Source organism: Hyla sarda, chromosome 4, assembly GCF_029499605.1.
Source record: "Hyla sarda isolate aHylSar1 chromosome 4, aHylSar1.hap1, whole genome shotgun sequence".
Lineage (NCBI taxonomy): Eukaryota > Metazoa > Chordata > Amphibia > Anura > Hylidae > Hyla > Hyla sarda.
In genome coordinates, this window is record NC_079192.1 from 111,972,252 (window position 1) to 111,997,700 (window position 25,449).

The 25,449-nt window shown below is 45.1% G+C and overlaps 1 protein-coding gene across 2 annotated transcripts in view; it reads right to left on the reverse strand.

The window, feature by feature from the left end:
* Window positions 1-25,449, reverse strand: part of SLCO3A1 (solute carrier organic anion transporter family member 3A1) — a 384,823-nt gene that overhangs the window by 14,759 nt on the left and 344,615 nt on the right. For both annotated transcript variants that reach the window (XM_056571877.1, XM_056571876.1), the window contains exon 9: window positions 5,338-5,402. In XM_056571877.1, coding sequence (XP_056427852.1) covers window positions 5,338-5,402 — 65 coding nt within the window. The remainder of the gene's footprint in view (window positions 1-5,337; window positions 5,403-25,449) is intronic.

Sequence of the window (25,449 nt, forward strand, 5' to 3'; positions counted from 1 at the left end):
ATGTCAATGCGAGTGGCTAGATGAATGAGTTCATGTAGGTCAGCAGGAGTCTCTCGTGCGGCCAGAACATCTTTAATGTTGCTGGATAGGCCTTTTTTAAAGGTCGCGCAGAGAACCTCACTATTCCAGGACAACTCGTAAGCAAGAGCACGGAACTGAATGGCGTACTCGCCAACGGAAGAAACACCCTGGGCCAGGTTCAGCAGGGCAATCTCGGCTGAAGAAGCTCGGGCAGGTTCCTCAAAGACACTTCGAATTTCCGAGAAGAAGGAGTGTACAGAGGCAGTGACGGGGTCATTGCGGTCCCAGAGCGGTGCGGCCCATGACAGGGCTTTTCCAGACAGAAGGCAGAACACGAAAGCCACCTTAGACCTTTCAGTAGGAAACTGGTCCGACATCATCTCCAAGTGCTGGGAACATTGCGAAAGAAAGCCACGGCAATACTTAGAGTCCCCATTAAATTTGTCCGGCAAGGACAGGCGGAGGCTAGGAGTGGCCACTCGCTGCGGAGGAGGTGCAGGAGCTGGCGGAGGAGAAGATTGCTGGAGAAGTTGCGACTGAAGTTGGTGCGAAATGGTGGACATTTCCGACAGCTGACGGGTTAGAAGGGCGATCTGTCGGGCTTGCTGGGCGGCCACCGTGGTGAGGTCAGCGACAACTGGCAGAGGAACTTCAGCGGGATCCAGGGCCGGATCTACTGTCACGATGCCGGCTGGCAGGTAGTGGATCCTCTGTGTCAGAGAGGGATTGGCGAGGACCGCGCTAGTGGACCGGTTCTAAGCCACTACAGGTTTTCACCAGAGCCCGCCGCAAAGCGGGATGGTCTTGCTGCGGCGGTAGTGACCAGGTCGTATCCACTAGCAACGGCTCACCTCTCTGACTGCTGAAGATGCTGAAGATAGGCGAGGTACAAGGGAGTAGGCAGAAGCAAGGTCGGACGTAGCAGAAGGTCGGGGGCAGGCGGCAAGGATCGTAGTCAGGGGCAACGGCAGGAGGTCAGGAACACGGACTAGGAACAGACAAGGGAACGCTTTCACTAGGCACAAGTGCAACAAGATCCGGCCAGGGAGTGCAGGGGAAGTGAGGTGATATAGGGAAGTGCACAGGTGGGAGCCAATTAAGCTAATTGGGAAGATTGGGCCAGGCACCATCATTGGTGCACTGGCCCTTTAAATCGCAGAGACCCGGCGCGCGCGCGCCCTAGGGAGCGGGGCCGCGCGCGCCGGGACAGGACCGAGGGAGAGCGAGTCAGGTACGGGGGCCGGGGTGCGCATCGCGAGCGGGCGCTATCCGCATCGCGAATCGCATCCCGGCTGAAGGCGGGACCGCAGCGCACCCGGTCAGAGGATCTGACCGGGGCGCTGCAACAACGAAGATGAGGCGAGCGCTCCGGGGAGGAACGGGGACCCGGAGCGCTCGGCGTAACAGTACCCCCCCCCTTGGGTCTCCCCCTCTTCTTGGGGCCAAAGAACCAGAGGAAAAAAAACTCAATTTTTCCGTGATGAGGTCCGATGCAAATTAGGAGGGGTTCTGTGTGGAAACGTACGAGACAGTCCAATCTTTTATTGTAAAAACAATAGATGTAGAGGGGTCTGGCGAGACTGGTCACAGGAACGTAGAACCTGTTGATGAGAGAGGCCAAAAAAATTTTTCCTGCAGATCCAGAATCCAAGAAGAGCATAGTAGAGAAGGAGAAGGTAGAGGCAGATATCCGCACAGGCACAGTAAGGCGTGGAGAAGCAGAGTTGACATCAAGAACTGTGTCACCTTTGTGCGGAGTCAGCGTACGTCTTTCCAGGCGGGGAGGACGGATAGGACAATCCTTCAGGAAGTGTTCGGTACCGGCATAGTACAGGCAAAGATTCTCCATGCGGCGTCGTGTCCTCTCTTGAGGTGTCAAGCAAGACCGGTCAACTTGCATAGCCTCCGCGGCGGGAAGCACAGGAACAGATTGCAGAGGACCAGAGGAGAGAGGAGCCGGAGAGAAAAAACGCTTCGTGCGAACAAAGTCCATATCCAGGCGGAGCTCCAGACGCCATCCGGAAGAACGCATGTCAATGCGAGTGGCTAGATGAATGAGTTCATGTAGGTCAGCAGGAGTCTCTCGTGCGGCCAGAACATCTTTAATGTTGCTGGATAGGCCTTTTTTAAAGGTCGCGCAGAGAACCTCACTATTCCAGGACAACTCGTAAGCAAGAGCACGGAACTGAATGGCGTACTCGCCAACGGAAGAAACACCCTGGGCCAGGTTCAGCAGGGCAATCTCGGCTGAAGAAGCTCGGGCAGGTTCCTCAAAGACACTTCGAATTTCCGAGAAGAAGGAGTGTACAGAGGCAGTGACGGGGTCATTGCGGTCCCAGAGCGGTGCGGCCCATGACAGGGCTTTTCCAGACAGAAGGCAGAACACGAAAGCCACCTTAGACCTTTCAGTAGGAAACTGGTCCGACATCATCTCCAAGTGCTGGGAACATTGCGAAAGAAAGCCACGGCAATACTTAGAGTCCCCATTAAATTTGTCCGGCAAGGACAGGCGGAGGCTAGGAGTGGCCACTCGCTGCGGAGGAGGTGCAGGAGCTGGCGGAGGAGAAGATTGCTGGAGAAGTTGCGACTGAAGTTGGTGCGAAATGGTGGACATTTCCGACAGCTGACGGGTTAGAAGGGCGATCTGTCGGGCTTGCTGGGCGGCCACCGTGGTGAGGTCAGCGACAACTGGCAGAGGAACTTCAGCGGGATCCAGGGCCGGATCTACTGTCACGATGCCGGCTGGCAGGTAGTGGATCCTCTGTGTCAGAGAGGGATTGGCGAGGACCGCGCTAGTGGACCGGTTCTAAGCCACTACAGGTTTTCACCAGAGCCCGCCGCAAAGCGGGATGGTCTTGCTGCGGCGGTAGTGACCAGGTCGTATCCACTAGCAACGGCTCACCTCTCTGACTGCTGAAGATGCTGAAGATAGGCGAGGTACAAGGGAGTAGGCAGAAGCAAGGTCGGACGTAGCAGAAGGTCGGGGGCAGGCGGCAAGGATCGTAGTCAGGGGCAACGGCAGGAGGTCAGGAACACGGACTAGGAACAGACAAGGGAACGCTTTCACTAGGCACAAGTGCAACAAGATCCGGCCAGGGAGTGCAGGGGAAGTGAGGTGATATAGGGAAGTGCACAGGTGGGAGCCAATTAAGCTAATTGGGAAGATTGGGCCAGGCACCATCATTGGTGCACTGGCCCTTTAAATCGCAGAGACCCGGCGCGCGCGCGCCCTAGGGAGCGGGGCCGCGCGCGCCGGGACAGGACCGAGGGAGAGCGAGTCAGGTACGGGGGCCGGGGTGCGCATCGCGAGCGGGCGCTATCCGCATCGCGAATCGCATCCCGGCTGAAGGCGGGACCGCAGCGCACCCGGTCAGAGGATCTGACCGGGGCGCTGCAACAACGAAGATGAGGCGAGCGCTCCGGGGAGGAACGGGGACCCGGAGCGCTCGGCGTAACATTTATTATGGATGACTTTTGTGAAAAAGCTTTTTTTTTTTTTTTTTTTTGTCCCAAAACAACTCTTGCACACTAGTCCAGATCACAATTAAAAACTTCTCTACATCTAAGCTACTTTGCTATTTGCGAGGAATGTGCACCTCTTTAATAAATATGGGGGAAGGACACATGATGTACGCATAGGATAACAGGGGTAAATAACTTGATTTACTATGACAAATTCCCCCCTATTTCCTTAAATTAAAGCAAAACTTTTTTATTCTTCTAATTTGAATAAGGATGATCTTTATTACATTTTAGTAACTACAAAAGTATTTCACACTATAAATTATAATAGACATTATGAAGAGTATGTATAAAACCTTGTACTCCATTATTTTGGCTATAGTTTGTCTCTATTTTTTGGTGCAGTTGTTTTTAGAGACAAAGTTTTGCAACAAACCAAATATAAAAAAAATTTTCAAAGTGACATTGGAAGTTGTAATTTCAGTTGAAATCATGCAGTGGTCAGGAATGTATGATTTGATTTCCCCCCTATGTCCTAGTGTGACAGCAATCTAGAGTCTCAAGATGTCAGGACCATAAAAAGGCAACACTCCCAGAATAATCCATTGTAGAAAATCAGCTGGTGGTCTTTAATGGATTAGGATATACTTTACTGAGGAAAAACATTTTTAAAAGAACAACTGCTGTGAATTTCTCTTTTTTTTGTCACTACAGGAAGGATAAAGGTCATTGGGGTCTAGAAATAAGATTTTAATGTGCATTTTGGAGATTTCTAATCGAGAACAACAAAATGCAAAAGTGCATAAAAGCAAACTATATCATTCCCTACTTTTTGTTTTTGCAATTTTACACATATATCAATGTATATATGTTCCATCATAACTTCCAAGCGACTGAAGATATTTCGATGAAACTTGGCGCATATGTTACGTATTTGTCAAAATAAATTGTAATACCACAAAGATGCTTGCAGTCATCCCAGTGATCAATAATCAAATCCTAATCAATAATATAATCCAAATTATAAAAAAAACAATATTGCGGGCCAGATAACCAATTTCAATTTTGTAGGAACATGTGTCCATTTCTCTCATTCTTAGGTCTACAACTTTGTGATATGTACGTAAACTCCAAAACCCCAAAATACCTAACTAATATTCATCCCAATGCCAAAGAGTAATGGTGTTTTCCTTCTACATTAAGTTTTTATGTGGTTTATTGTGTTTTGTAGTAGGAAAACACTTTACTGGTTAACAGCTATTTAAAGGGCATGGCCAGATTATAGTCAGAGAAATACAGAAACTATTTCAATTTATTTCAGGCAAATTTCCATTTAACAGTCAAACTTTTTAAGATAAAACTGTATTTTCTTACTTTACTACTTTTCACAAAGTTGATGAATTTTGTTACTAAATTGATGCTCTAGTAAAGATGGCTGAAGGCATTGCAGGGTTTACAGGTCATATCTTTTTTCTTTTCATAAAAGAAAACTACATGAGGTAACATTAAATACATTTTAACAAACTATGAAAGGGCTTACTGTTCAATAGCTTCAAAAAATCCCTTGCTACTGTGAATTGACAATGCAGTAGAGTAGAGTCTAACGTAATGTGAATACCTTTGGAATATTCCCCATAGTAAAGTGCAGATGAAAACACTGAAAATCTCACCAACTTGACCATGGAAGACTACAATTTTAGTATCCAATATATTGTAACATAACCAATTCAGGATATGTGCTTGTTTGGTTGTGTCCTGTGCATTTATGTGTGGGTAGAGGTCACAAGCTGTATGTACTGATACAACTGACTATAGTACTGAATAGGTATTACAGTTTCATATTTTGAGACTTACCGATCAAACGCAAAAGAAGAAACAGAACACCCAGTGCATAGGACTTTAGTTCCGGACTTACTGCCCTGTACAGAGAAAACAGAGCCAGTGAGTAAAGAAAGTGGTGAAACCTATTTGAGATCATAGTAGAAAAGGATGCAAAACATAAATAAAAATGTTCTAAAGATATTAGACCAGGAAATGCAATCTGTTAGATAAGGAAACAATACAATAAGACATTTGTAGGAAACCAAAAGGGATCGGAACAAAGTTGCACAGTGTAAAATATAGCTCTGTCATCAAAATGTGGATGGATTAGGTTGTATTTCCAATTACTTTCAACCGCAACCCTTTTGGCCAATTGGCACCAAAGTTAGCAAAGCATCAAAGGAAAGTGGCATTAGCATTAGTATTGCACATTTAGTGGAATGAATGGTATAGTACCACGAGTCATCAGAGTATGGTTACACCATACAACTGTGAAGTAGATACAAGGTAAGAAGTTCACTAGCACTTTTCTTACAAGTTTTTGAGACTAAAATCAGTGTTTAAAGAGTACCTGTCACCAAATAAACTTTTCTAAACTAACTCAGGCTATGTTCCCTAACTAATCCTAACACTCCTCCCACCCTTAATTTCGGAGCAGTAAAAAGCTCTGTATCTTACCTTTCTTCTTATTCACATAGTGCAATCTCCTAGCAGGAGAAAGTGGGCGTTTCCCAGCAGGCATGATATCACTGAAGCCTGCTGGGGGACCACTTCCACCCTCACATTGTTGCAGTGCTGTGATGAATAGAAGACCTCAAGCTCTGTGCAGCAGCTTTCAGTCTGTGAATCTTTCAGACAGGCTCTTTGCAGCTTCAGTCTGTGCAGCTGTCAATCAAACTCAGTGCAGAGAAACTCTTCCTGAGTTTGGTCTCCTGCCAATACAAGCAGGAGACCAAAATCTGAGATTTTGACCAGGCAGAATTTGTTCTGGCCAAGAAGGGAGACCACTGGTGGGCCGAAGTATACAGCCGAAAAACTAACATAACATAACATTAACTAACATTATTATTTTTTTTTTGGAAGCCAATTACAAAAGCTATTTATTTGGCATAAGGAATCAAATATTAAAAATCATGTTTAACCCCTTAAAGAGCACTTTTTTTCCATTTTCCATCGCACTTTCATATTTTCCATCTCACCTTCTAAAAATCTGAAAACTTTCAATTTGGCACCTACAGACCCATATACGGGCTTGTTTTTTACACCACCAATTGTACTTTGTAATCATTTCACCACAAGATCTATGGTAAAACCAGAAAAAAAACATATTTGTGGGACAAAATTGGGGGAAAAAAACTCTATTTTGTAACTTTTGGGTGTTTCTGATTCTACACAGTGCACTGTTCGGAAAAAAAAATACACCATATCTTTATTCAGTAAACATCCCGGCACATCGCCGAGAGGGGTCCTGAGACTTCCCCATGTCGGAGATCACCGCAAATCGCCAGTCAATTCAACCGGCAACCTGCGGCAATTCCGGGTCATAGAGGTCTCCGGTGAATAAGGGGGATCGGGGCTGTCCAAGACACCCACGATCCCCCTGAAGGGATAGGAGTGAGGTGGCAGGGGTGCCACCCCTCCTAAAGTTCAGTTCCCCCATTCTGCCCACCCACAGTAGTCTGGGCAGAACGGGGGAAATGTCCTGTGACCGGCGCCGGAGGTCACTTACCATCGACTGAAGAGGCAGCAGCAGGCGGTGATGATGTGCGGCTGGCTCCCTGGTGCAGACTACGGAAGCTGATGAGTTGCCTAGCAACATCTGGAGGGCTACAGTTTGGAGACCACTATACAGTGGTCTCTAAACTGTAGCCCTCCAGATGTTGCAAAACTGCAACTCCCAGCATGCCCAGACAGCTGTATGCTGTTTGGGCATGCTGGGATTTGTAGTTTTGCAACATCTGGAGGGCTACAGTTTGGAGATCACTGTGCAGTGGTCTCTAAACTGTGGCCCACTAGATCTTGCAAAACTACAACTTCCAGCATGCCAACACAGCAGTTTGCTGTTTGGGCATGATGGGATTTGTAGTTTTGCAACATCTGGAGGGCCACAGTTTGGAGAACACCGGGCGGTGTTTTCTAAACAGTGGACCTCTAAATCTTGCAAAACTACAACTCCCAGAATGCACAAACAGTAAACGGCTGTCTCACCATGCTGGGAGTCGTAGTTGCATACCTCCAGCTGTTGTATAACTAAATCTCCCAGCATGCCCTTTGGCGATCAGTATATGCTAGGAGTTGTAGTTTTGCAACAGCTCGAGGCACACTGTTTGGAAAATACTGAGTTAGGCAACAGAACCTAACTGAAGGTTTTCCAACCAGTGTGCCTCCAGCTGTTGCAAAAGTACAACTCCCAGCATGCATGGTAGTTTTGCAACAGCTGGAGGTTAGCCCCCCCCCCTCCCCCATGTGAATGGACAGGGTACATTCACACTGGTGGGTTTACAGTGGGTTACCTGCTTCAAGTTTGAGCTGTGGCACATTTTCTGTTGCAGCACAAACTCCTAGCAGGAAACTCACTGTAAACCCCCGCCTCTGTGAATGTAACCTAAAAACACTACACTACACTAACACATAAATAAAAATGAAAAATGTTTCGTACGGCAGTGGTTCCAAAACGGAGCCTCCAGCTGTTGCAAAACATCAATTCCCAGCATTTCCAGACAGCCACTGACTGTCCAGGCATGCTAGGAGTTTAGCAACAGCTGGAGGCACCCTTTTTTGGAATCACTGGCATAGAATACCCCTATGTCCACTCTATGCAATCCCTAATTTAGTCCTCAAATGTGCATGGTGCTCTCTCACTTTGGAGCCCTGTCGTATTTCAAGGAAACAGTGTAGGGCCACATATGGGGTATTTCTGTACTCGGGAGCAATTGAGTTACAAATTTTGGGGGGCTTTTTCTCCTATTACCCCTTAGAAAAGGAAAAGTTGGGGTCTACACTAGCCTGTTAGTGTAAAAAAAAAATAATAATAATAATTACACCAACATGCTGCTGTTGCCCCATACTTTTTTATTTTCACAAGAGGTAAAAGGAAAAAAAGACCCCCAAAATTTGTAACGCAATTTCTCCTGAGTATGGAACAAGGTAACAAGGGGTATAGTGAGCCTTAACACCCCATAGGTGTTTGATGAATTTTCGTTAAAGTTGGATGGGAAAATAAAAAATAAAAAAAATGTTTTTACTAATATTCTGGTGTTACCCTAAATTTTTCATTTTCACAAGGGAAAAAAAAGCCCCCCAAAATTTGTAACCCCATTTCTTCTGAGTAAGAACATACCCCATATGTGTATATAAATTACTCTGCGGGTGAACTACAATGCTCAGAAGAGAAGGAGCACCATTGGGCATTTGGATAGAAAATTTGTCCGGAATTGAGGGCCATGTGTGTTTAGAAAGCCCACATGTGACCCCATTTTGGAAACTACACCTCTCACGGAATGTAATAAAGGGTGTGTGAGCATTTATGCCCCACAGGTGTCTGACAGATTTTTTGGAAAAGTGGTTCGTGAAAATGAAAAATGTAAATTTTTCATTTGCACAGCCCACTGTTCCAAAGATCTGTCATACGCCAGTGGGGTGTAAATGCTCATGGCACCCCTTATTAAATTCTGTGAGGGGTGTAGTTTCCAAAATGGGGTCATGTGTGTGTGTGGGGGGGGGGGTCCACTGTTCTGGCACCACAGGGGGCTTTGTAAATGCTCATGGCCCCAACTTCTATTCCAAACAAATTCTCTCTCCAAAAGCTCAATGGCGCTCCTTCTCTTCTGAGCATTGTAGTGCGGCAGCAGAGCACTTGACGTCCACACTTGGGGTATTTCCATACTCAGAAGAAATCGGGTTACATTTTTTTTTTTTTTTTTTTTTTTGGGGGGGGCATTTTCTCCTATTACCCCTTGTAAAAATGTTAAATTTGGAGAAAAACAGCATTTTAATGAAAAAATATATTTTTTAAATTTACACATACAACTTTAACGAAAAGTCGTCAAACACCTGTGGGGTGTTAAGGCTCACTGTACCTTTTGTTATGTTCCTCGAGGGGTGTAGTTTTCAAAATAGTGTGCCATGTTTTTTTTTTTTTTTCTGTTCTGGCACCATAGGGGCTTCCTACATGCGACATGCCCCCCAAAAACCATTTCAGTAAAATTTGCTTTCCAAAAGCCAAATGTGGCTCCTTCTCTTCTGGACATTGTAATGCGCCAGCAGAGCACTTGACATCCACACATGGGGTATTTCCATACTCAGAAGAAATGGGTTTACACATTTGTGGGGCATTTTCTCCTATTACCCCTTGTAAAAATGTGAAATTTGGGGGAAAAAAATGCATTTTAATGACATTTTTTTTTTCATTTACACATCCGACGTTAAAAAAAAGATGTCAAACACCTGTGGGGTGTTAAGGATCACTGTACCCCTTTTTACGTTTCTTGGGGGGTTTAGTTTCCAAAATAGTATGCCATGTGTTTTTTTGTTTCTGTTGTGGCACCATAGGGGCTTCCTAAATGCAATTTGCCGCCCCCCCCCCAAAACCATTTCAACACAATTCACTCTCCATAATCCCATTGTCGCTCCTTCCCTTCTGAGCCCTCTAGTGCATCCATGGAGCGCTTTACACCCACATGGGGGGACTTCTCTCCTTTTACCCCTTGTAAAAATTCTAAAAATGGCTCTACAAGAACATGCGAGTGTAAAAAATTAAAATTTAGAATTTTCTCCTTCGCTTTGCTGCTATTTCTGTGAAACACCGAAAGGGTTAACAAACTTTCTGAATGTAATTTTCAATACTTTGAGGAGTGCAGTTTTTATAATGGGGTAATTTATGGGGTATTTCTAACATGAAAGCCCCTCAAATCAACTTCAAACTGAACGGGTCCCTGAAAAATTCAGATTTTGACATTTTTGGCTCAGTCCATAAGGTGAAAAAGGGCTCAGTCCTTAAGAGATTCAAACTGACATCTTCGGGGCCCCTACACCTTTTTTATTTTTCCATTTACAGGGTAGTATGAGGGCACATTTTTTGTGTCGTGATCTGAAGTTTTTATTTGTACCATTTTTGTTTTGATCACTTTTTATACACTTATTTTAGGGTATACAAAGTGACCAAAAATACGCAATTTTGGACTTTGGAATTTTTTTTACATGTACGACATTGATCATGTGGTTTAATTAATGTTATATTTATATAGTTTGGACATTTATGCACGTGGTTGTACCATATATGTTTATTTATATATATATATATATATATATATATATATATATATATATATATATATATAAAACTCAATGGCCCTCATTTACTAAGAGTGGAGTGTAGGTTTCTTTGTGGGTTTTATTTCCCTACAATTTATTTTCTACGGTATTTACTAAGGTTTCCCCACATTTTCCACTTTCCCTACACTCTGCTTTTTTTACTCTGATCTGTCTGGTTTTCCTCAGCTCAAAGCCACCACATTTTCTGTGGAAACCTTAGTAAATATCTTGTTTATTTTGTGAAAAAGTAGGGGACACACCCCTTTTTGGAGATCACGCACCCTTTTCCCTGCAGCCACGCCCCATTTTCGGGTTTTCTTAGCAAAATGTAGAGTTAGTCGGGGTGTTTTTAATTCTGGCGCAAATTCTGGCGCGCAAACTGGCGCAGACAGAATTTCGGGCGCAATGCGACAGAATCTGGCGCACAACCCGACAAAATATGTCAGATTTGCAATAGTAAATGAGGGCCAATGTGTGTGTGTGTGTGTATGTGTATGTTACAGCATCATGTCCAAATGGCTGAAGATATTAACATGAAACTTGGCACATATGTTTCTTATATGTCAACAACAAACATAGGATAGGGGATTTAACACTTACTCATCCCTATTTGTCAGGGTCGGGGTTCTTGTTTAAAGTCCCATACAAGTCTATGGGAAATATATGTTACTGCATAACTTCCAAACGTCTGGAAATATTTCGATAATACTTGGTCACATGTTAAGTATATGTCCACTTAAATAAGACAGTTAATTTAACCCTTAACTACCCCCATTTGTGAGGGTCGGAGTTTTTGTTTAAACTCCCATGCATATCAATGGGGAATGTATGTTCCCACATAACTTCCATACGGCTGGAGATATTTCAAAAATACCTGGTACACATATTAATTATATATCAAATAAAAAGATATGATAGTTAAATTAACCCTTACATACACCCTTATATAAAAGATGGGTTTTTGTTTCAAGTTCCAAGCAAGTATATGGGGCTTCCAGTACCTTACTCCACAAGCTCCGCTCTGCATCTCCTGGTTAATGTGTCAATCTGGCTCAAGCCACACCCCATCTCAAAATGACACGTCAGCATTTTAAGCCCCACCCATTTTATTATCTACGCTTTTTGTGTTTCAGTCTGGCTTGCAAATCATGCCCAGTCCCACAAAGCCACGTCCCCTTCTATTTTCAGCTTACAATATCTTCATCACAAATCAATCCCACCTGAGAACAGGATATGACAATGGGACATAAGGACGGGATATGAGGTCAGGATATGAGGATGGGATATAAGGACAGGATAGTAGGAAGGGAAATTAGGTCGATATAGGAGGACAGGAAATGAGCTGGAGATAGGAGGTCGGGATATGAGGTTGAGATATGAGGACAGGATATGAGGTCGGGATACAAGGACGGGATGTGAGGTCGAGATAGAAGGTCAGGATATGAGGACGGGATATGAGGTTCGGGATAGGAGGTCGAGATATGAGGTCTGGAAATGAGGATGGGATATGAGGTTGAGATATGGTGACTGAATATGAGAACAGGATAGGAGGTCGGGATAGGAGGTAGAGATATGAGGATGGGATATGAGGTCGGGATATGAGGTCAAGATAGGAGGACGGGATATGAGGTAAGGATATGAGGACGGGATAGGAAGTCGAGTTATGAGGTCTGGATAAGAGGATGGGATATGGGGACAGGATATGAGGTCGAGATAGGAGAACGGCATAGGAGGTACCTATCTGTACCTAACAGCCCGCTGAGCAAACTGGCATATTCTTTTTCCCATTTTAGATGCCGCAATAAACTTTGATCAACATTTTAGACGCCTGATTGGCAATGTCCGGCATTAGCCACGGGTCCTGGTTGTTGATAGCAACCGGGACCCACCGGGTATGAAGCTTCACATAACGGGAGATGGCAATGGACGTAAATATACATTCATTCGCGTTAAGGGGTTAATGATAGTGCCCATTTAAGTTCCTCTTCATATATATGCATACACTGTTCAATGATATGCCATAGCATTGATCAGTGTTACCAGTGTTCTGCTGCTCTAGCCTGCTGCGCAGGCATGAAGCAGTAGATTGCCGATCGGACAATGACGAAGCAGGGGAGGACCCTCCCGTCGTCCAGTAAGCTGATCGGGACATCGCAATTCTGTCACGATAGTCCCCATTAGCTCCCCTTAGCTTCCGGGATAGTTTTACTTTCAGTTTAGATGCCGCAATCAACTTTGTTCGTGGCGTCTAAATAGTTGATGCCGTGCATCAGTCCGATCGGCAGTGCCCAGCATTAGCCATGGATCCTGGCTGCCCGTAGCAACCGGGACCACCGGGTTTAAGCCGTTCTTCGCTCGTGAGAGCGGTTTAAACCCTGTTAGTGGGATCAAGGCATACAGGTATGTCCTGAGTCCATAAGGACTGGGGAACGGGAGCATACCCGTATGCCTTGCATCTTCAAGGGGTTAATATATGTCTGGAACATGCAATAATTTATCACCACTATTGTGGGATTATAAGGGTTTACTGTATATGTCTTTTTACGTGCGGACTACTTGTCTATCTACATAATAACAGAACACTAGCATGGAGCAGAATAACATTGATTATTATCACAATGCTTTAATTAATGGCCCCTTCAGTGAAACTCTGCTGCCAATCAGGTTGGGACTCTAACCTCTTCAGAAATCATTACTTGGATTTTAAAAGCGGCTGCGGCACATCTCCGAGATAATTACATCTGGAGCCGCATAATAAGTTTTGGAATTTAGCAGCGTTGTTAACACTAGCTAATAGTGTCATTGGGAAATAAAAGTGAGTCATTATCTTTGAGAACTGTGAATGTTTTTTTGTATCTCTGCAAGTAAGCCAAGTTAGTGTTCTGGAGTTTTAGGACCTAATGCTCTGCTAAAAAAAAAAAAAAAAAAATCACTACCAGACTACATAGCATAGACAATGAAATAATGGTTTGCTTGTCCATCTACAATGCCAATGTCTATGCTTGTAATGCAATGTCTGATGTGTATTGTAGGAGATTCAAGTTTATTATGCTCATGCAAACATTATGTTTAGATGTATGTACATATATCTATTTGTGTGCTTTGCAGGACCGGTGCTGGACTAGTTGAGCCCTAAATATGTTCTTTTTTATCTATGTGCAGTCATACTCCAAAAATGGGCTGGACAAAATTATTGGCACCCTTTCACACCTGAAAGCAGATAAAAAGGAGAGAAGTTCGCATAGTCTTGGCATTGTGTGTCTGTGTGTGCCACACTAAGCATGGACAACAGAAAGAGGAGAAGAGGACTGTCTAAGGACTTAGGAACGTAGATTCTGGAAAAATTTCAACAATATCAAGGTTACAAGTCCATCTCCAGAGATCTAGATTTGCCTTTGTCCACAGTGTGCAACATTATCAAGAAATTTGCAACCCATGGCACTGTAGCTAATCTCCCTGGGCGTGGATGGAAGTGAAAAATTGATGAAAGGTGTCAATGCAGGATAGTCAGGATGGTGGATAAGCAACCCCAAACAAGTTCCAAAGACATTCAAGCTGTCCTGCAGGCTCAGGGAGCATAAGTGTCAGCACAAACTAACCGTCGACATTTAAATGAAATGAAATGAAATGCAATGGCAGGAGACAGGAGACCCACTGCTGAAACAGGGACATTAAAAAGCAAGACTACATTTTGTCAAAATTAACTGGACAGATGAGACCAAGATAGAGCTTTTTGGTAAAGTACATTATTCTACTGTTTACCGAAAATGGAATGAGGCCTGCAAAGTAAAGAACACAGTACCTACAGTGAAATATGGTGGAGGTTCAATGATGTTTTGAGGTTGTTTCGCTGCCTCTGGCACTGGGTGCCTTGAATGTATGCAAGGCATCATGAAATCTGAGGATTACCAACAGATTTTGGGTCGCACTATACAGCCCAGTGTCAAAAAGCTGGGTGTGCATCCGAGATCTGGGGTCTTCCAGCAAGACAATGACCCCAAACCTACATAAAAAAACATCCAGAAATGGAACATCCAGGATGGAAACAAAGCGCTGGAGAGTTGTGAAGTGCCCAGCAGTCCAGATCTAAATCCCACTGAACACCTGTGGAAAGATCTTAAAATAAGAGAGACCTGGAGCAGTTTGCAAAGGAAGAGTGGTCCAGAAGTGGAAGTGTTGTAAGAAGCTTTTTAATGGATGTAGGAAGCGACTGATTTCAGTCATTTTTTCCAAAGGGTGTGCATAGAGATGAGTGAATTTTTGAAAAATTTGATTCAGCCAATTTGCCGAATTTTGCCCAAAATATATTTAGGTCCGAATTTATTTGCGGAAAATTGCTATTAGAAATGGCTATTTATGGCCTACAGAAAGCCTCAATAGGGATGTAGTACACTTTGTCTTGCTGTAACACGCATAGTGTATATGCATGGTTAGTGAAATAATAATGTTATTCAGTATGACAAGAAGATCAGAGGTGTCGCTATTAGAATCACTGTTGCAGAGAAGCACAATGACAGAGCCTGGAGGTAACATCAGTATGAGGAGACCATATAGTGACTGAATGACACAGCCTGGAGGTGGCGGCAGCATATAGTGGCTGAACAACACAGCCTGGAGTTGGCAGCAGCATGAGGAGAACATATAGTGACTGAATAACACAGCCTGGAGGGGGCGTAAGAATGAGGAGACCATATAGTGCATGAATGACACAGCGTGGAGGTGCTGGCAGCATGAGGAGACCATATAGTGGCTGAATGACCCAGCATGAAGGTGGTGGCCGCATGAGGAGACCACATAGTGGCTGAATGACACAGCGTGGAGGTGGCGGCAGCTTGAGGACACTATATAGTGGCTGAATGACACAGCCTGGAGTTGGTGGCAGCATGAGGAGACCATATAGTGGCTGAATGACACAGTCTGGAGGTGGAGGAAGCATGAGGAGACCATATAGTGGCTGAATGACACAGCCTGGAGTTGGCGCCAGCATGAGGAGACCACATAGTAGCTGAATGACACAGCCTGGAATTGGCGGCAGTATATAGAGGCTGAATGACACAGCCTGGAGGTGGCGAAAGCATAAGGATACCATATAGTGCCTGAGTGACACATTGTGGAGGTAGTGGCAGCATAGGGTGACCATATCATGGCTGAATGGCCCAGCTTGAAGGTGGCAGCAGCATGAGAAGATTATATAGTGGTTGAATGACACAGCATGGAGGTGGCGGCAGCATGAGGAGACCATATAGTGGCTGAATGACACAGCCTGGAGGTGGCAGAAGCATGAGGAGACCATATAGTGCCTGAATGACACAACGTGGAGGTGGCAGCAGCATGAACAGACCATATAGTGGCTGAATCACCTAACGTCGAGGTGGCGACAGCATGAGGAGACTATATAGTGGCTGAATGACACAGGATGGAGGTGGCAATAGCATGATGAGACCATATAGTGGCTGAATGACACAGTATGGAGGTGACAGAAGCTTAAGGAGACCATATAGTGCCTGAATGACACAGAGTGGAGGTAGCGGCAGCATAAGGAGACCATATCATGGCTGAATGACCCAGTGTGAAGGTGGCAGCAGCATGAGGAGACTATATAGTGGTTGAATGACACAGTGTGGAGGTGGCAATAGCATGAGGAGACCATATAGTGCCTGAATGACACAGCATGGAGGTGGCGGCAGCATGAAGAGACCATATAGTGGCTGAATGACCCAGCGTGGAGGTGGCGGCAGCAGGAGGAGACTATATAGTGGCTGAATCACACAGCATGGAGGTTGCAATAGCATGAGGAGACCATATAGTGCCTGAATGACACAGCGTGGAGGTGACGGCGGCATGAGGAGAACATATAGTGCCCGAATGACACAGCGTGGAGGTGGCGGCAGCATGAGGAGACCATATAGTGGCTGAATGACACAGCCTGGAATTGGCGGTAGCATGAGGAGTCCATATAGTGGCTGAATGACACAGCATGGTGATGGCGGCAACATGAGGAGAACATATAGTGGCTGAATTACACAGCCTGGAGTGGCGGCAGCATGAGGAAATTACATATTGGCTGAATGACACAGCCTGGAGTTGGCTGACCATGTTAACCAATTGATGATGGCAGATGGGTTGTTGGTCGAGACACGACTGCTAGGTGATACACGAAGCTCAGGCCTCTCGCTGCGACTCCTGCTGCCATTTGCTAGTCTGCTGCGACCTCTGCCTGTGCCTGATTAATTTAGGCCTCTGCCACTCTGTGCTCATCCTTGCACTTCTCTGCTTGACATACTTAGTGCGTATATGAGGGGAGTACAATACGCTCCACTACGCTTAAAACAGTATTTGTCTACAACACCAGCAGGTGTGTACTTTTGGCTGGCCTTTCACAGTATCTAGGCCAGTGGTTCTTAACCTTGTTGGAGGTACTGAACCCCACGAGTTTCAGATGCGCATTCACTGAACCCGTCTTAATTGGAACAATAAAATATGATTTTTTCAAATTCAAAACATAGGAGGTATATATTTAAGTATATATTTATACATAGGTGCACAAAATGAACAAAACCATTAAAGAAAAAAACCATTAAGACACATTAGGCGCAGGCTGTGTTCCCCCACACATTAGGCACAGGCATTGTTCCCCCACAAATTAGGCGCAGGCAGTGTTCCCCCACACATTAGGCGCAGGCAGTGTTCCCCCACACATTAGGCGTGCAGCCTTCAGCCTGTGTACTGCCCACATCAGTGCTCCGACCACCGCTCTGGCTATAGCAGTAGGTCTCGGGACCGGTGGTCGGAGCACCGAAGATGACGTGCCGCTGGTCACTTACCAAGCTGGCCAAGTCTTTATCCTTCTCTATTCTCCTGTCCTCGGTGCCTTCATTTCTATGGGCGCATGCAAGGGATGTCAGTGACATCCCAGCGTGCACTATGTCCAGGCGGCCCCTGCATTTTTAAACTTAACGCGTGGCCCCAAGGAGTTAATAGTGATGGGGGTAATTGCCCTGTCGCTACAGGACGGGCAAACACCATCTCTGCTCGGGGCCCCTGGCCAGCTCGGGACACCAAGCAATTGCTTGGTTTGCCTGTCCTGTTGTGACCTCCCCCGCAGAACCCCCGGGACTGACTCACTGAACCCCTGGGGTTCAATCGAACCCAGGTTAAGAACCACTGATCTAGGCCCTTAACACTTTAACAGGAACAAAATGATACACCATTTAGATGTACGTATGTGATATGCACTTATGAGGCAAAGACAATGTGCTCCAGTATGCTTAAAACAGTATTTGTCTACAACACCAGCAGGTGTGTACTTTTGCCTGGCCATTTACAGTATCTAGGCCCTTAAGACTTTAACAGGAATAAAATAGTACACCACTTAGATGTACGTATGTGATATGCACTTATGAGGGGAGGACTATGCGCTCCTAAAACAGTATTTGTCTACAACACCAGCAGGTATGTACTTTTGCCTGGCCATTTACAGGATCTAGGCCCTTAAGACTTTAACAGGAACAAAATAATAAACCACTTAGATGTACGTATGTGATATGTAATTATAAGGGGAGGACAATAGGCTCCAGTACGCTTAAAACAGTGTTTGTCTACAACACCAGCAGGTGTGTACTTTTGGCTGGCCTTTCACAGAATCTAGGCCCTTAAGACTTTAACAGGTACAAAATAGTACACCACCTAGATGTACATATGTTTTATGCACTTATGAGTGGAGGACAATGCGCTCCAGTAAGCTTAAAACAGTATTTGTCTACAACAAGAGCAGGTGTGTATTTTTTGCTGGCCTTTCATGCAATCTAGGCCCCTAAGACTTTAACAGGAATAAAATAGTACACCACTTAGATGCATGTATGTGATATGCACTTGTAAGGGGAGGACAATGCACTTTAGTATGTTTAAAACAGTATTTGTCTACAACACCAGCAGGTGTGTACTTTTGCCTGGCCTTTCACTGTATCTAGGCCCTTAAGACTTTAACAGAAACAAAATAGTACACAACTTAGATGTACGTATGTGGTATGCACTTATGAGGGAAGGACAATGCTCTCCAGTACGCTTAAAACAGTATTTGTCTACAACACCAACAGGTGTGTACTTTTGCCTGGCTGTTCACAGTGTCTAGGCTCTTAAGACTTAAACAGGAAGAAAATAGTACACCACTTAGATGTACGCACAGGTTACACTTAATAGATGACAATATGCTTTTAGTGCTCTGCTCACCCTAAATGGCTGGCTACTATTAGCTTTTCAGTTGTTGTACACACCAGTGCTGCAGCACACAGTCGCTGTGTACTATACCAAAATTGTACCTTCTCTCTCATTCTCACTCCCTTCCCTATCAGTGCTACTAGGCTGGATTTGGGCTTGAGGTGAATCGCTGCTGTAAAAAAGCTTTTGTGCAACACACTGCTCTCTGTCCCTTTCTCTCTGCATTAGAATGCTCATGTGACTGGGAGGTGAATTGCTGCTGTAAAAATGCTTTTCTGTGCAACACACACTGCTGTCTGCCCCTCTCTCTCTGCAATAAAAGGCTGAAGTGACTTGCCGCAAGATGGCTGCCGATTATATAGGGCTGTGACATTTCAGGGGTGACTGGCTGGTGATAGGCTGCATGCTGCATGTGATTCAGAGTCATTCTGCCAACCCTTGTTCTCGCCTTTCCAGGATTCCTTGCCCCATGTCCTCACATGTGGATCCACCATTTTAGATGCCCTGGAGCCTGGACCACACTAATTGGAGTTTCATGAAGCGATTTGCGCAATCGAAATATATTTGCATTCGTTGCTAATCTAATTTTTCCTGTAATTTGTAACGAATTCGGACTTGTCAGATTTGATTCTCTCATCCCTAGGTGTGCAACCAAATATTGAGTTAAAGGTGCCATCAATTTTGTCCATCCCATTTTTGGAGTTTGGTGTGACATTATGTCCAATTTGCTCTTTTTTCTTCCCTTTTTTGGTTTAGTCCAATACACACAAAGGGAATAAACATGTGTATAGCAAAACATGTTACTGCAATCCTTTTCTGTGAGAAATACTTCATTTTCTTAAAAAATTTAAAGGGGGGCATGACTTATATAAGTCAGGGGGTTGAGCATATGGTTGGCTTACAGTTTAGGTGTTTTATATGGTTCTCATTGACTACGATACTATAAAAATGGTTTTGAAATAGTAGACAAAACTGTGGTAGAACCTGTTTTTTTTTTTTAGTTCAACAAAAAAACTGACTGAACAGCAACAGTGCCAAACTGTACAAAACCAGAATAATTTTTTTCCCTCAATGTCGGTTTATGGGTTTTGCGATATGCTGCTCTATAGGATTTTACACTGTAAAATAGTACATGGTCACCATATACATTAACTGTAGTGTGAATGCAACCTTATCCTGTTATTGACCTGTTATTTTAAATGCTAGGTATGTTTATTATTGAAAATCATTGGTGGTTTTGCAGCATGAAGGCGAGGAAGTTCTAGTCTTGAATGCCATTTTACTGGGCTGTATGTAGGGCCCAGGGTCTTGACAAAGGAGCCAACTAATGACCTCCATGTGACAAGAAAAGACTTGGAGCGATCTACACTGAGGAATAGGGGCTTATTTCCTGCTGAATTTTTCCTATGAAAAAAAAACTTCCATTGACTAATGGACTTTTCCGAGTGGAATCTATGCATTCTTTCTGCAGAATTCAGATCCTTGTTGGAAATTATGCTATAGATCAATAGGATTTTGCGAATTCTGAATGGAATTTACTCAGTGTGCATGGGCCCTTAAGGGAGATTAAAGTGGTATTCCACTGGAAAAAAAAAATGTTTAAATAAACTGGTACCAGAAAGTTAAACAAATTTGTAAATTACTTCTATTAAAACATCTTAATCCTCTCAGTACTTATCAGTTGCTATATGCTCCACAGGAAGTTATTTTCTTTTTGAGTTTACTTTCTGTCTGATCACAGTGCTCTCTGCTGACACCATTGTCCATGTCAGGAACTGTCCAGAGCAGGATAGGTTTGCTATGGGGATTTTCTCCTACTCTTGACAGTTCCTAAAATGGACAGAGATCACTGTGGTCAGACAGAAAGGAAATTCAAAAATAACTTCATGTGGAGCATACAGCAGCTGATAAGTACTGGAATGACTAAAATTTAATAGAAGTGATTTATAAATCTGTTTAACTTTCTGGCACCAATTGATAAAAAAAAAAAAATGTTTTCCAGCAGAGTACCCCTTTAAATGGGTGTTTTTATTCCTGTCACTAGAAGGTTCCTGAGTCTAGAATGCTGATAGATGCTACCTATGTCAAGTTACTTCTGCTGTTTGGCTGCAACCATTAAAAGACCATTGTGTATTCCAGGGACAGGAGCTGACTGCAGAGTGCCATGACTAGAGACAGCTGTGAGGCCCTGCAGCATTGACAGAACTGCTGGAGATAAAAGGCTATAAAGAGAAAAAGCTGTTACTAAGGATGATTGAGTGAAGAGCCTCCCTGTTGAGGGTACAAAGTAGAGACTGTACTGTACTGCCATGTTTGAGTACTTCTGTTAGGAGTAAAATTGAGTTGAGTTTATTAATTCATACGCCTAGTTTTCTTTCATTTCCACTAGAGGCTGGTCACTGCCAGACTCTTTGTCAAGGGTTTACCCCCTACCCTAGCTCTATATCACTATACACATAGGGTCAGGACCAAGTAGAGGCAAGTGTCACAGCCACCTAGAATATAGCTGATTCCTTTAAATTAAAAGGCATGAGCCCAGATTTATCAACCTGTGAGAGAGAAAAAATAGGGTGATTTTCCCACAGCATCCAATCACAGCTCAGCTAATGAGCTCTGGTAAAGTAAAAGCTGAGCTGTGATTGGTTGCTGTGGGAAAATCACTCCACTTTTTCTCTCACACAGTTTGATAAACCGGGGCCGATGTGTCTAAATTATAGGAAGTGTAACAAGGATAAGTAAACCCTTGAGCTTTTCCAGAATGGAGTATCTTCCATATGTAGAACAAATGCTGCAACCGGTTACTGACTGATGATAGAGGTAATGAGTGGGTATCCATCTATAAAATGGATCACCTGGTGCTTTACACAACATGGGTTAACAAGGATTAGAAGGACCAGCAATAAGCACCACAAAGAACAAAGATAAATCTACTTCTAGCGTTGGGTCAATAGTTTGAAGAGATCCTCAATCTTTATCTTTTACATTTCCTTCAATAACGAGATTGTAAAATATTGATTATAATGTGCAATTTGCCTTGTCTAGTTACTTATTATTTGACTCTTTTACCCATGATTCTTTTCCAGCAGTTCCTTAATGGTCCCGGGCCATGGCATCAAATTTGTAGAATTGCCCACAACAATCAATTCCTGATGGGCAATGACAATATTGACATGTGGTGATTCAATACTTTAAAGAAGATTCCTCTTGGAGCTATTCTATATATGCTATACTATATATACTATACTATTTTTCGTCCTATAGGACGCACCAGCATATAAGACGCACCCAATTTTAAAGGTGCAAAATCTAGAAAAAAAAAAAGATTCTGAACCCAAAAGTGATCTTCAACCTGCGGACCTCCAGATGTTGCAAAACAACAACTCACAGCATGCCCGGACAGCCGTTGGCTGTCCGGGCATGCTGGTAGTTGTAGTTTTGCAACATCTGGAGGTCCGCAGGTTGAAGACAACTGGTATAGGAAGTAATATTCACGTGTCCCCGCCGCTCCGGACCGTCACCACTGCCCTGGATGTCGCTCCATCGCTGTATCCGCGTCCCCGTGGTGTCCCCGACGCTCCGGACATCTTCTTCCCTGGGATCCACGCTCTCATTCGCTGTCATCACGTCGCCGTCATCATGTTGCTATGCACGCCGCTCCTATTGCAAGACGGGACGGCGTGCGAAACGACGTGATGACGTCGAAGGAGAGCACCGGCCATGCAGGGGATCCCGGCATGGAGCAGACACCGAGGAGGCAGGTAAGGTCCCTCCCAGTGACCTGTAAGCTGTTCGGGATGCCGTGATTTCATTGCAGATGTCCTGAACAGCCCGACTGAGCGGCTGGGTTAGTGTCACTTTCGCTTCAGAAGTGGGGGTCAGCTTTGATCGCCGCGTCTGAAGGGTTAATACAGGGCATCACCGCAATCGGCATTGATAGCCGCAGAGACCGCCGCGATAGGTGTGTATCGTATAAGACGCACCAACTCCCCCCCCCCCCCCCCCCCCTCCAGTTTTGGGGAAGAAAAAGTGAGTCTTATACGGCAAAAAATATGGTATATATTACAATATATCTGACCAAACAGAATTGAGAGAGGAGACTATGCCTCATGCAGTGACTTGCATGTCCCCTTCTCAATGTTCTTTAACCTGTTCAGGACCCATGACATATGCATACGTCTTCACACCCTGGGTCTTAAGGACCCATGACGTATGCATACGTCATGGCGTTTTCCGGTCTCTGCCGCTCGCCGGGCAGAGATCGGAACTGGATGCCTGCTGAAATCCTTCAGCAGGCATCCAGGGCAAACGCCGAGGGGGGCCATGTAGGCCCCCCATGTCGGCGATCGCCGCAAATCGCAAGGGAAATCGCCCTTGCGATCTGCGGCGATACCAGGCTGATTGGGTCTCTGGGACCCGACCGCCCGGTAATTTCGCATGATCCCGGCTGTCACAGACAGCCAGGACCATGCTGGAGTATCGGAGCGAGGTGGCAAGCCGGCCACCTCCTCCGATCCCCTGCGATCTGTCGGTTAGTTAACCGACCAATCGCAGGAGGGGGGGCGGTTACTTCCTCCCGTCCTGCCCGGCCCCTGAAAGTCCGGAGAGGACGGGAGGAAGACCGGAGGAGGCGGCGGGGGACGGGGGAGTGCTGGGGACCGGCCCCGGTACTTACCTCGTCCCTGAAGACCAGGATCCAGACGATGAAGATGGCGGCGGCGGCGACAGGTGAGTAGATCTTCAGCCGCGGTCGGGCCCTTTACAGCAATGCACGTCGCCGTAAAGCGACATGCATTGCTGTAATAGGACCCTGTAAACTACAACTCCCAGCATGCCCAGACAGCCCTTGGCGTCTGGGCATGCTGGGAGTTGCAGTTTTGCAACATCTGAAGGTCCACAGTTTGGAGACCACTGTGCCCTTCCAGATGTTGCAAAACTACACATCCTCAGCATGCCCTTACTGTCCAGGCATGCTGGGAGTTGTAGTTCTGTAACATCTGGCCCTTCAGATGTTGCAGAACTACAACTCCCAGCATGCCTGGACAGTTTGGGCATACTGGGAGTTGTAGTTTTGCAACATCTGGAAGGGCACAGATTGGGAACCACTGTATTAGTGGTCTGCAAACTGTAGTCCTCCAGATGTTGCAAAACTACAACTCCAAGCATGCTGGGAGTTGTAGTTCGGCAACATCTGGCTCTAAAGATGTTGCCGAACTACTATTCCCAGCATGCCTGAGAATGTTTGGGAGTTGTGGTTTTGCAACAGCTGGAGGCACACTGGTTGGGAAACATTGTTTCCTAACTCAGTGTTTCCCAACCCGTGTGCCTCCAGCTGTTGCAAAACCACAACTCCCAAACATTCTCAGGCATGCTGGGAGTAGTAGTTTTGCAACAGCTGGAGGTCCCCCCCCCCTGTGAATGTACAGGGTACATTCACATGGGCAGGGAGCTTACAGTGAGTATCGGGCTGCAAGTTTGCGATGCAGCAAATTTTGCGCGGCAGCTCAAACTCGCTGTAATCCCCCGCCCGTGTGACTGTACTCTAAAAACACTACACTACACTAACACAAAATAAAATAAAAAGTAAAAAACACTACATATGCACATACCCCTACACAGCCCCCCTCCCTCCCCAATAAAAATGAAAAACGTCTGTTACGCCACTCTTTCCAAAATGGAGCCTCCAGCTGTTGCAAAACAACAACTCCCAGTATTGCCAGACAGCCGTTGACTGTCCAGGCATGCTGGGAGTTTTGAAACAGCTGGAGGCACCCTGTTTGAGAATCACTGGCGTAGAATACCCCTATGTCCACCCCTATGCAAATCCCTAATTCAGGCCTCAAATGCGCATGGCGCTCTCTCACTTTGGAGCCCTGTCGTATTTAGAGGCAACAGTTTAGGGCCACATATGGGGTATCGCCGTACTCGGGAGAAATTGACTAACAAATCTTGGGGGTCTTTTTCTCCTTTCACCCCTTATGAAAAGGTGAAGTTGGGGTCTACACCAGCATGTTAGTGTAAAAAAATAAACTTTTTACACTAACATGCTGGTGTTGCCCTATACTTTTCATTTTGACAAGAGGTAAAAGGGAAAAAAGCCCCCCAAAATTTGTAATGCAATTTCTCCCGACTACGGAGATACCCCATATGTGGGCGCAAAGTGCTCTGGGGGCGCACAACAAGGCCCAGAAGGGAGAGTGCACCATGTACATTTGAGGTGATTTGCACAGGGGTGGCTGATTGTTACAGCGGTTTTGACAAACGCAAAAAAACAAAACCCCACATGTGACCCCATTTCGGAAACTAGACCCCTCACGGAATGTAATGAGGGGTGCAGTGAGAATTTACACCCCACTGGTGTCTGACAGATCTTTGGAACAGTGGGCTGTGCAAATTAAAAATGTTGTACAGCCCACTGTTCCAAAGATTTGACAGACACCAGTGGGGGGTAAATGCTCATTTTAAGGGGTCTAGTTTCCAAAATGGTATGCCATGTGGGGGTTATTTTTGCTGTCCTGGCACCATATGGGCTTCCTAAATGTGACATGCCCCCCGAGCAAAATTTGCTCTCAAAAAGCCAAATATGACTCCTTCTCTTCTGAGCATTGTAGTTCGCCC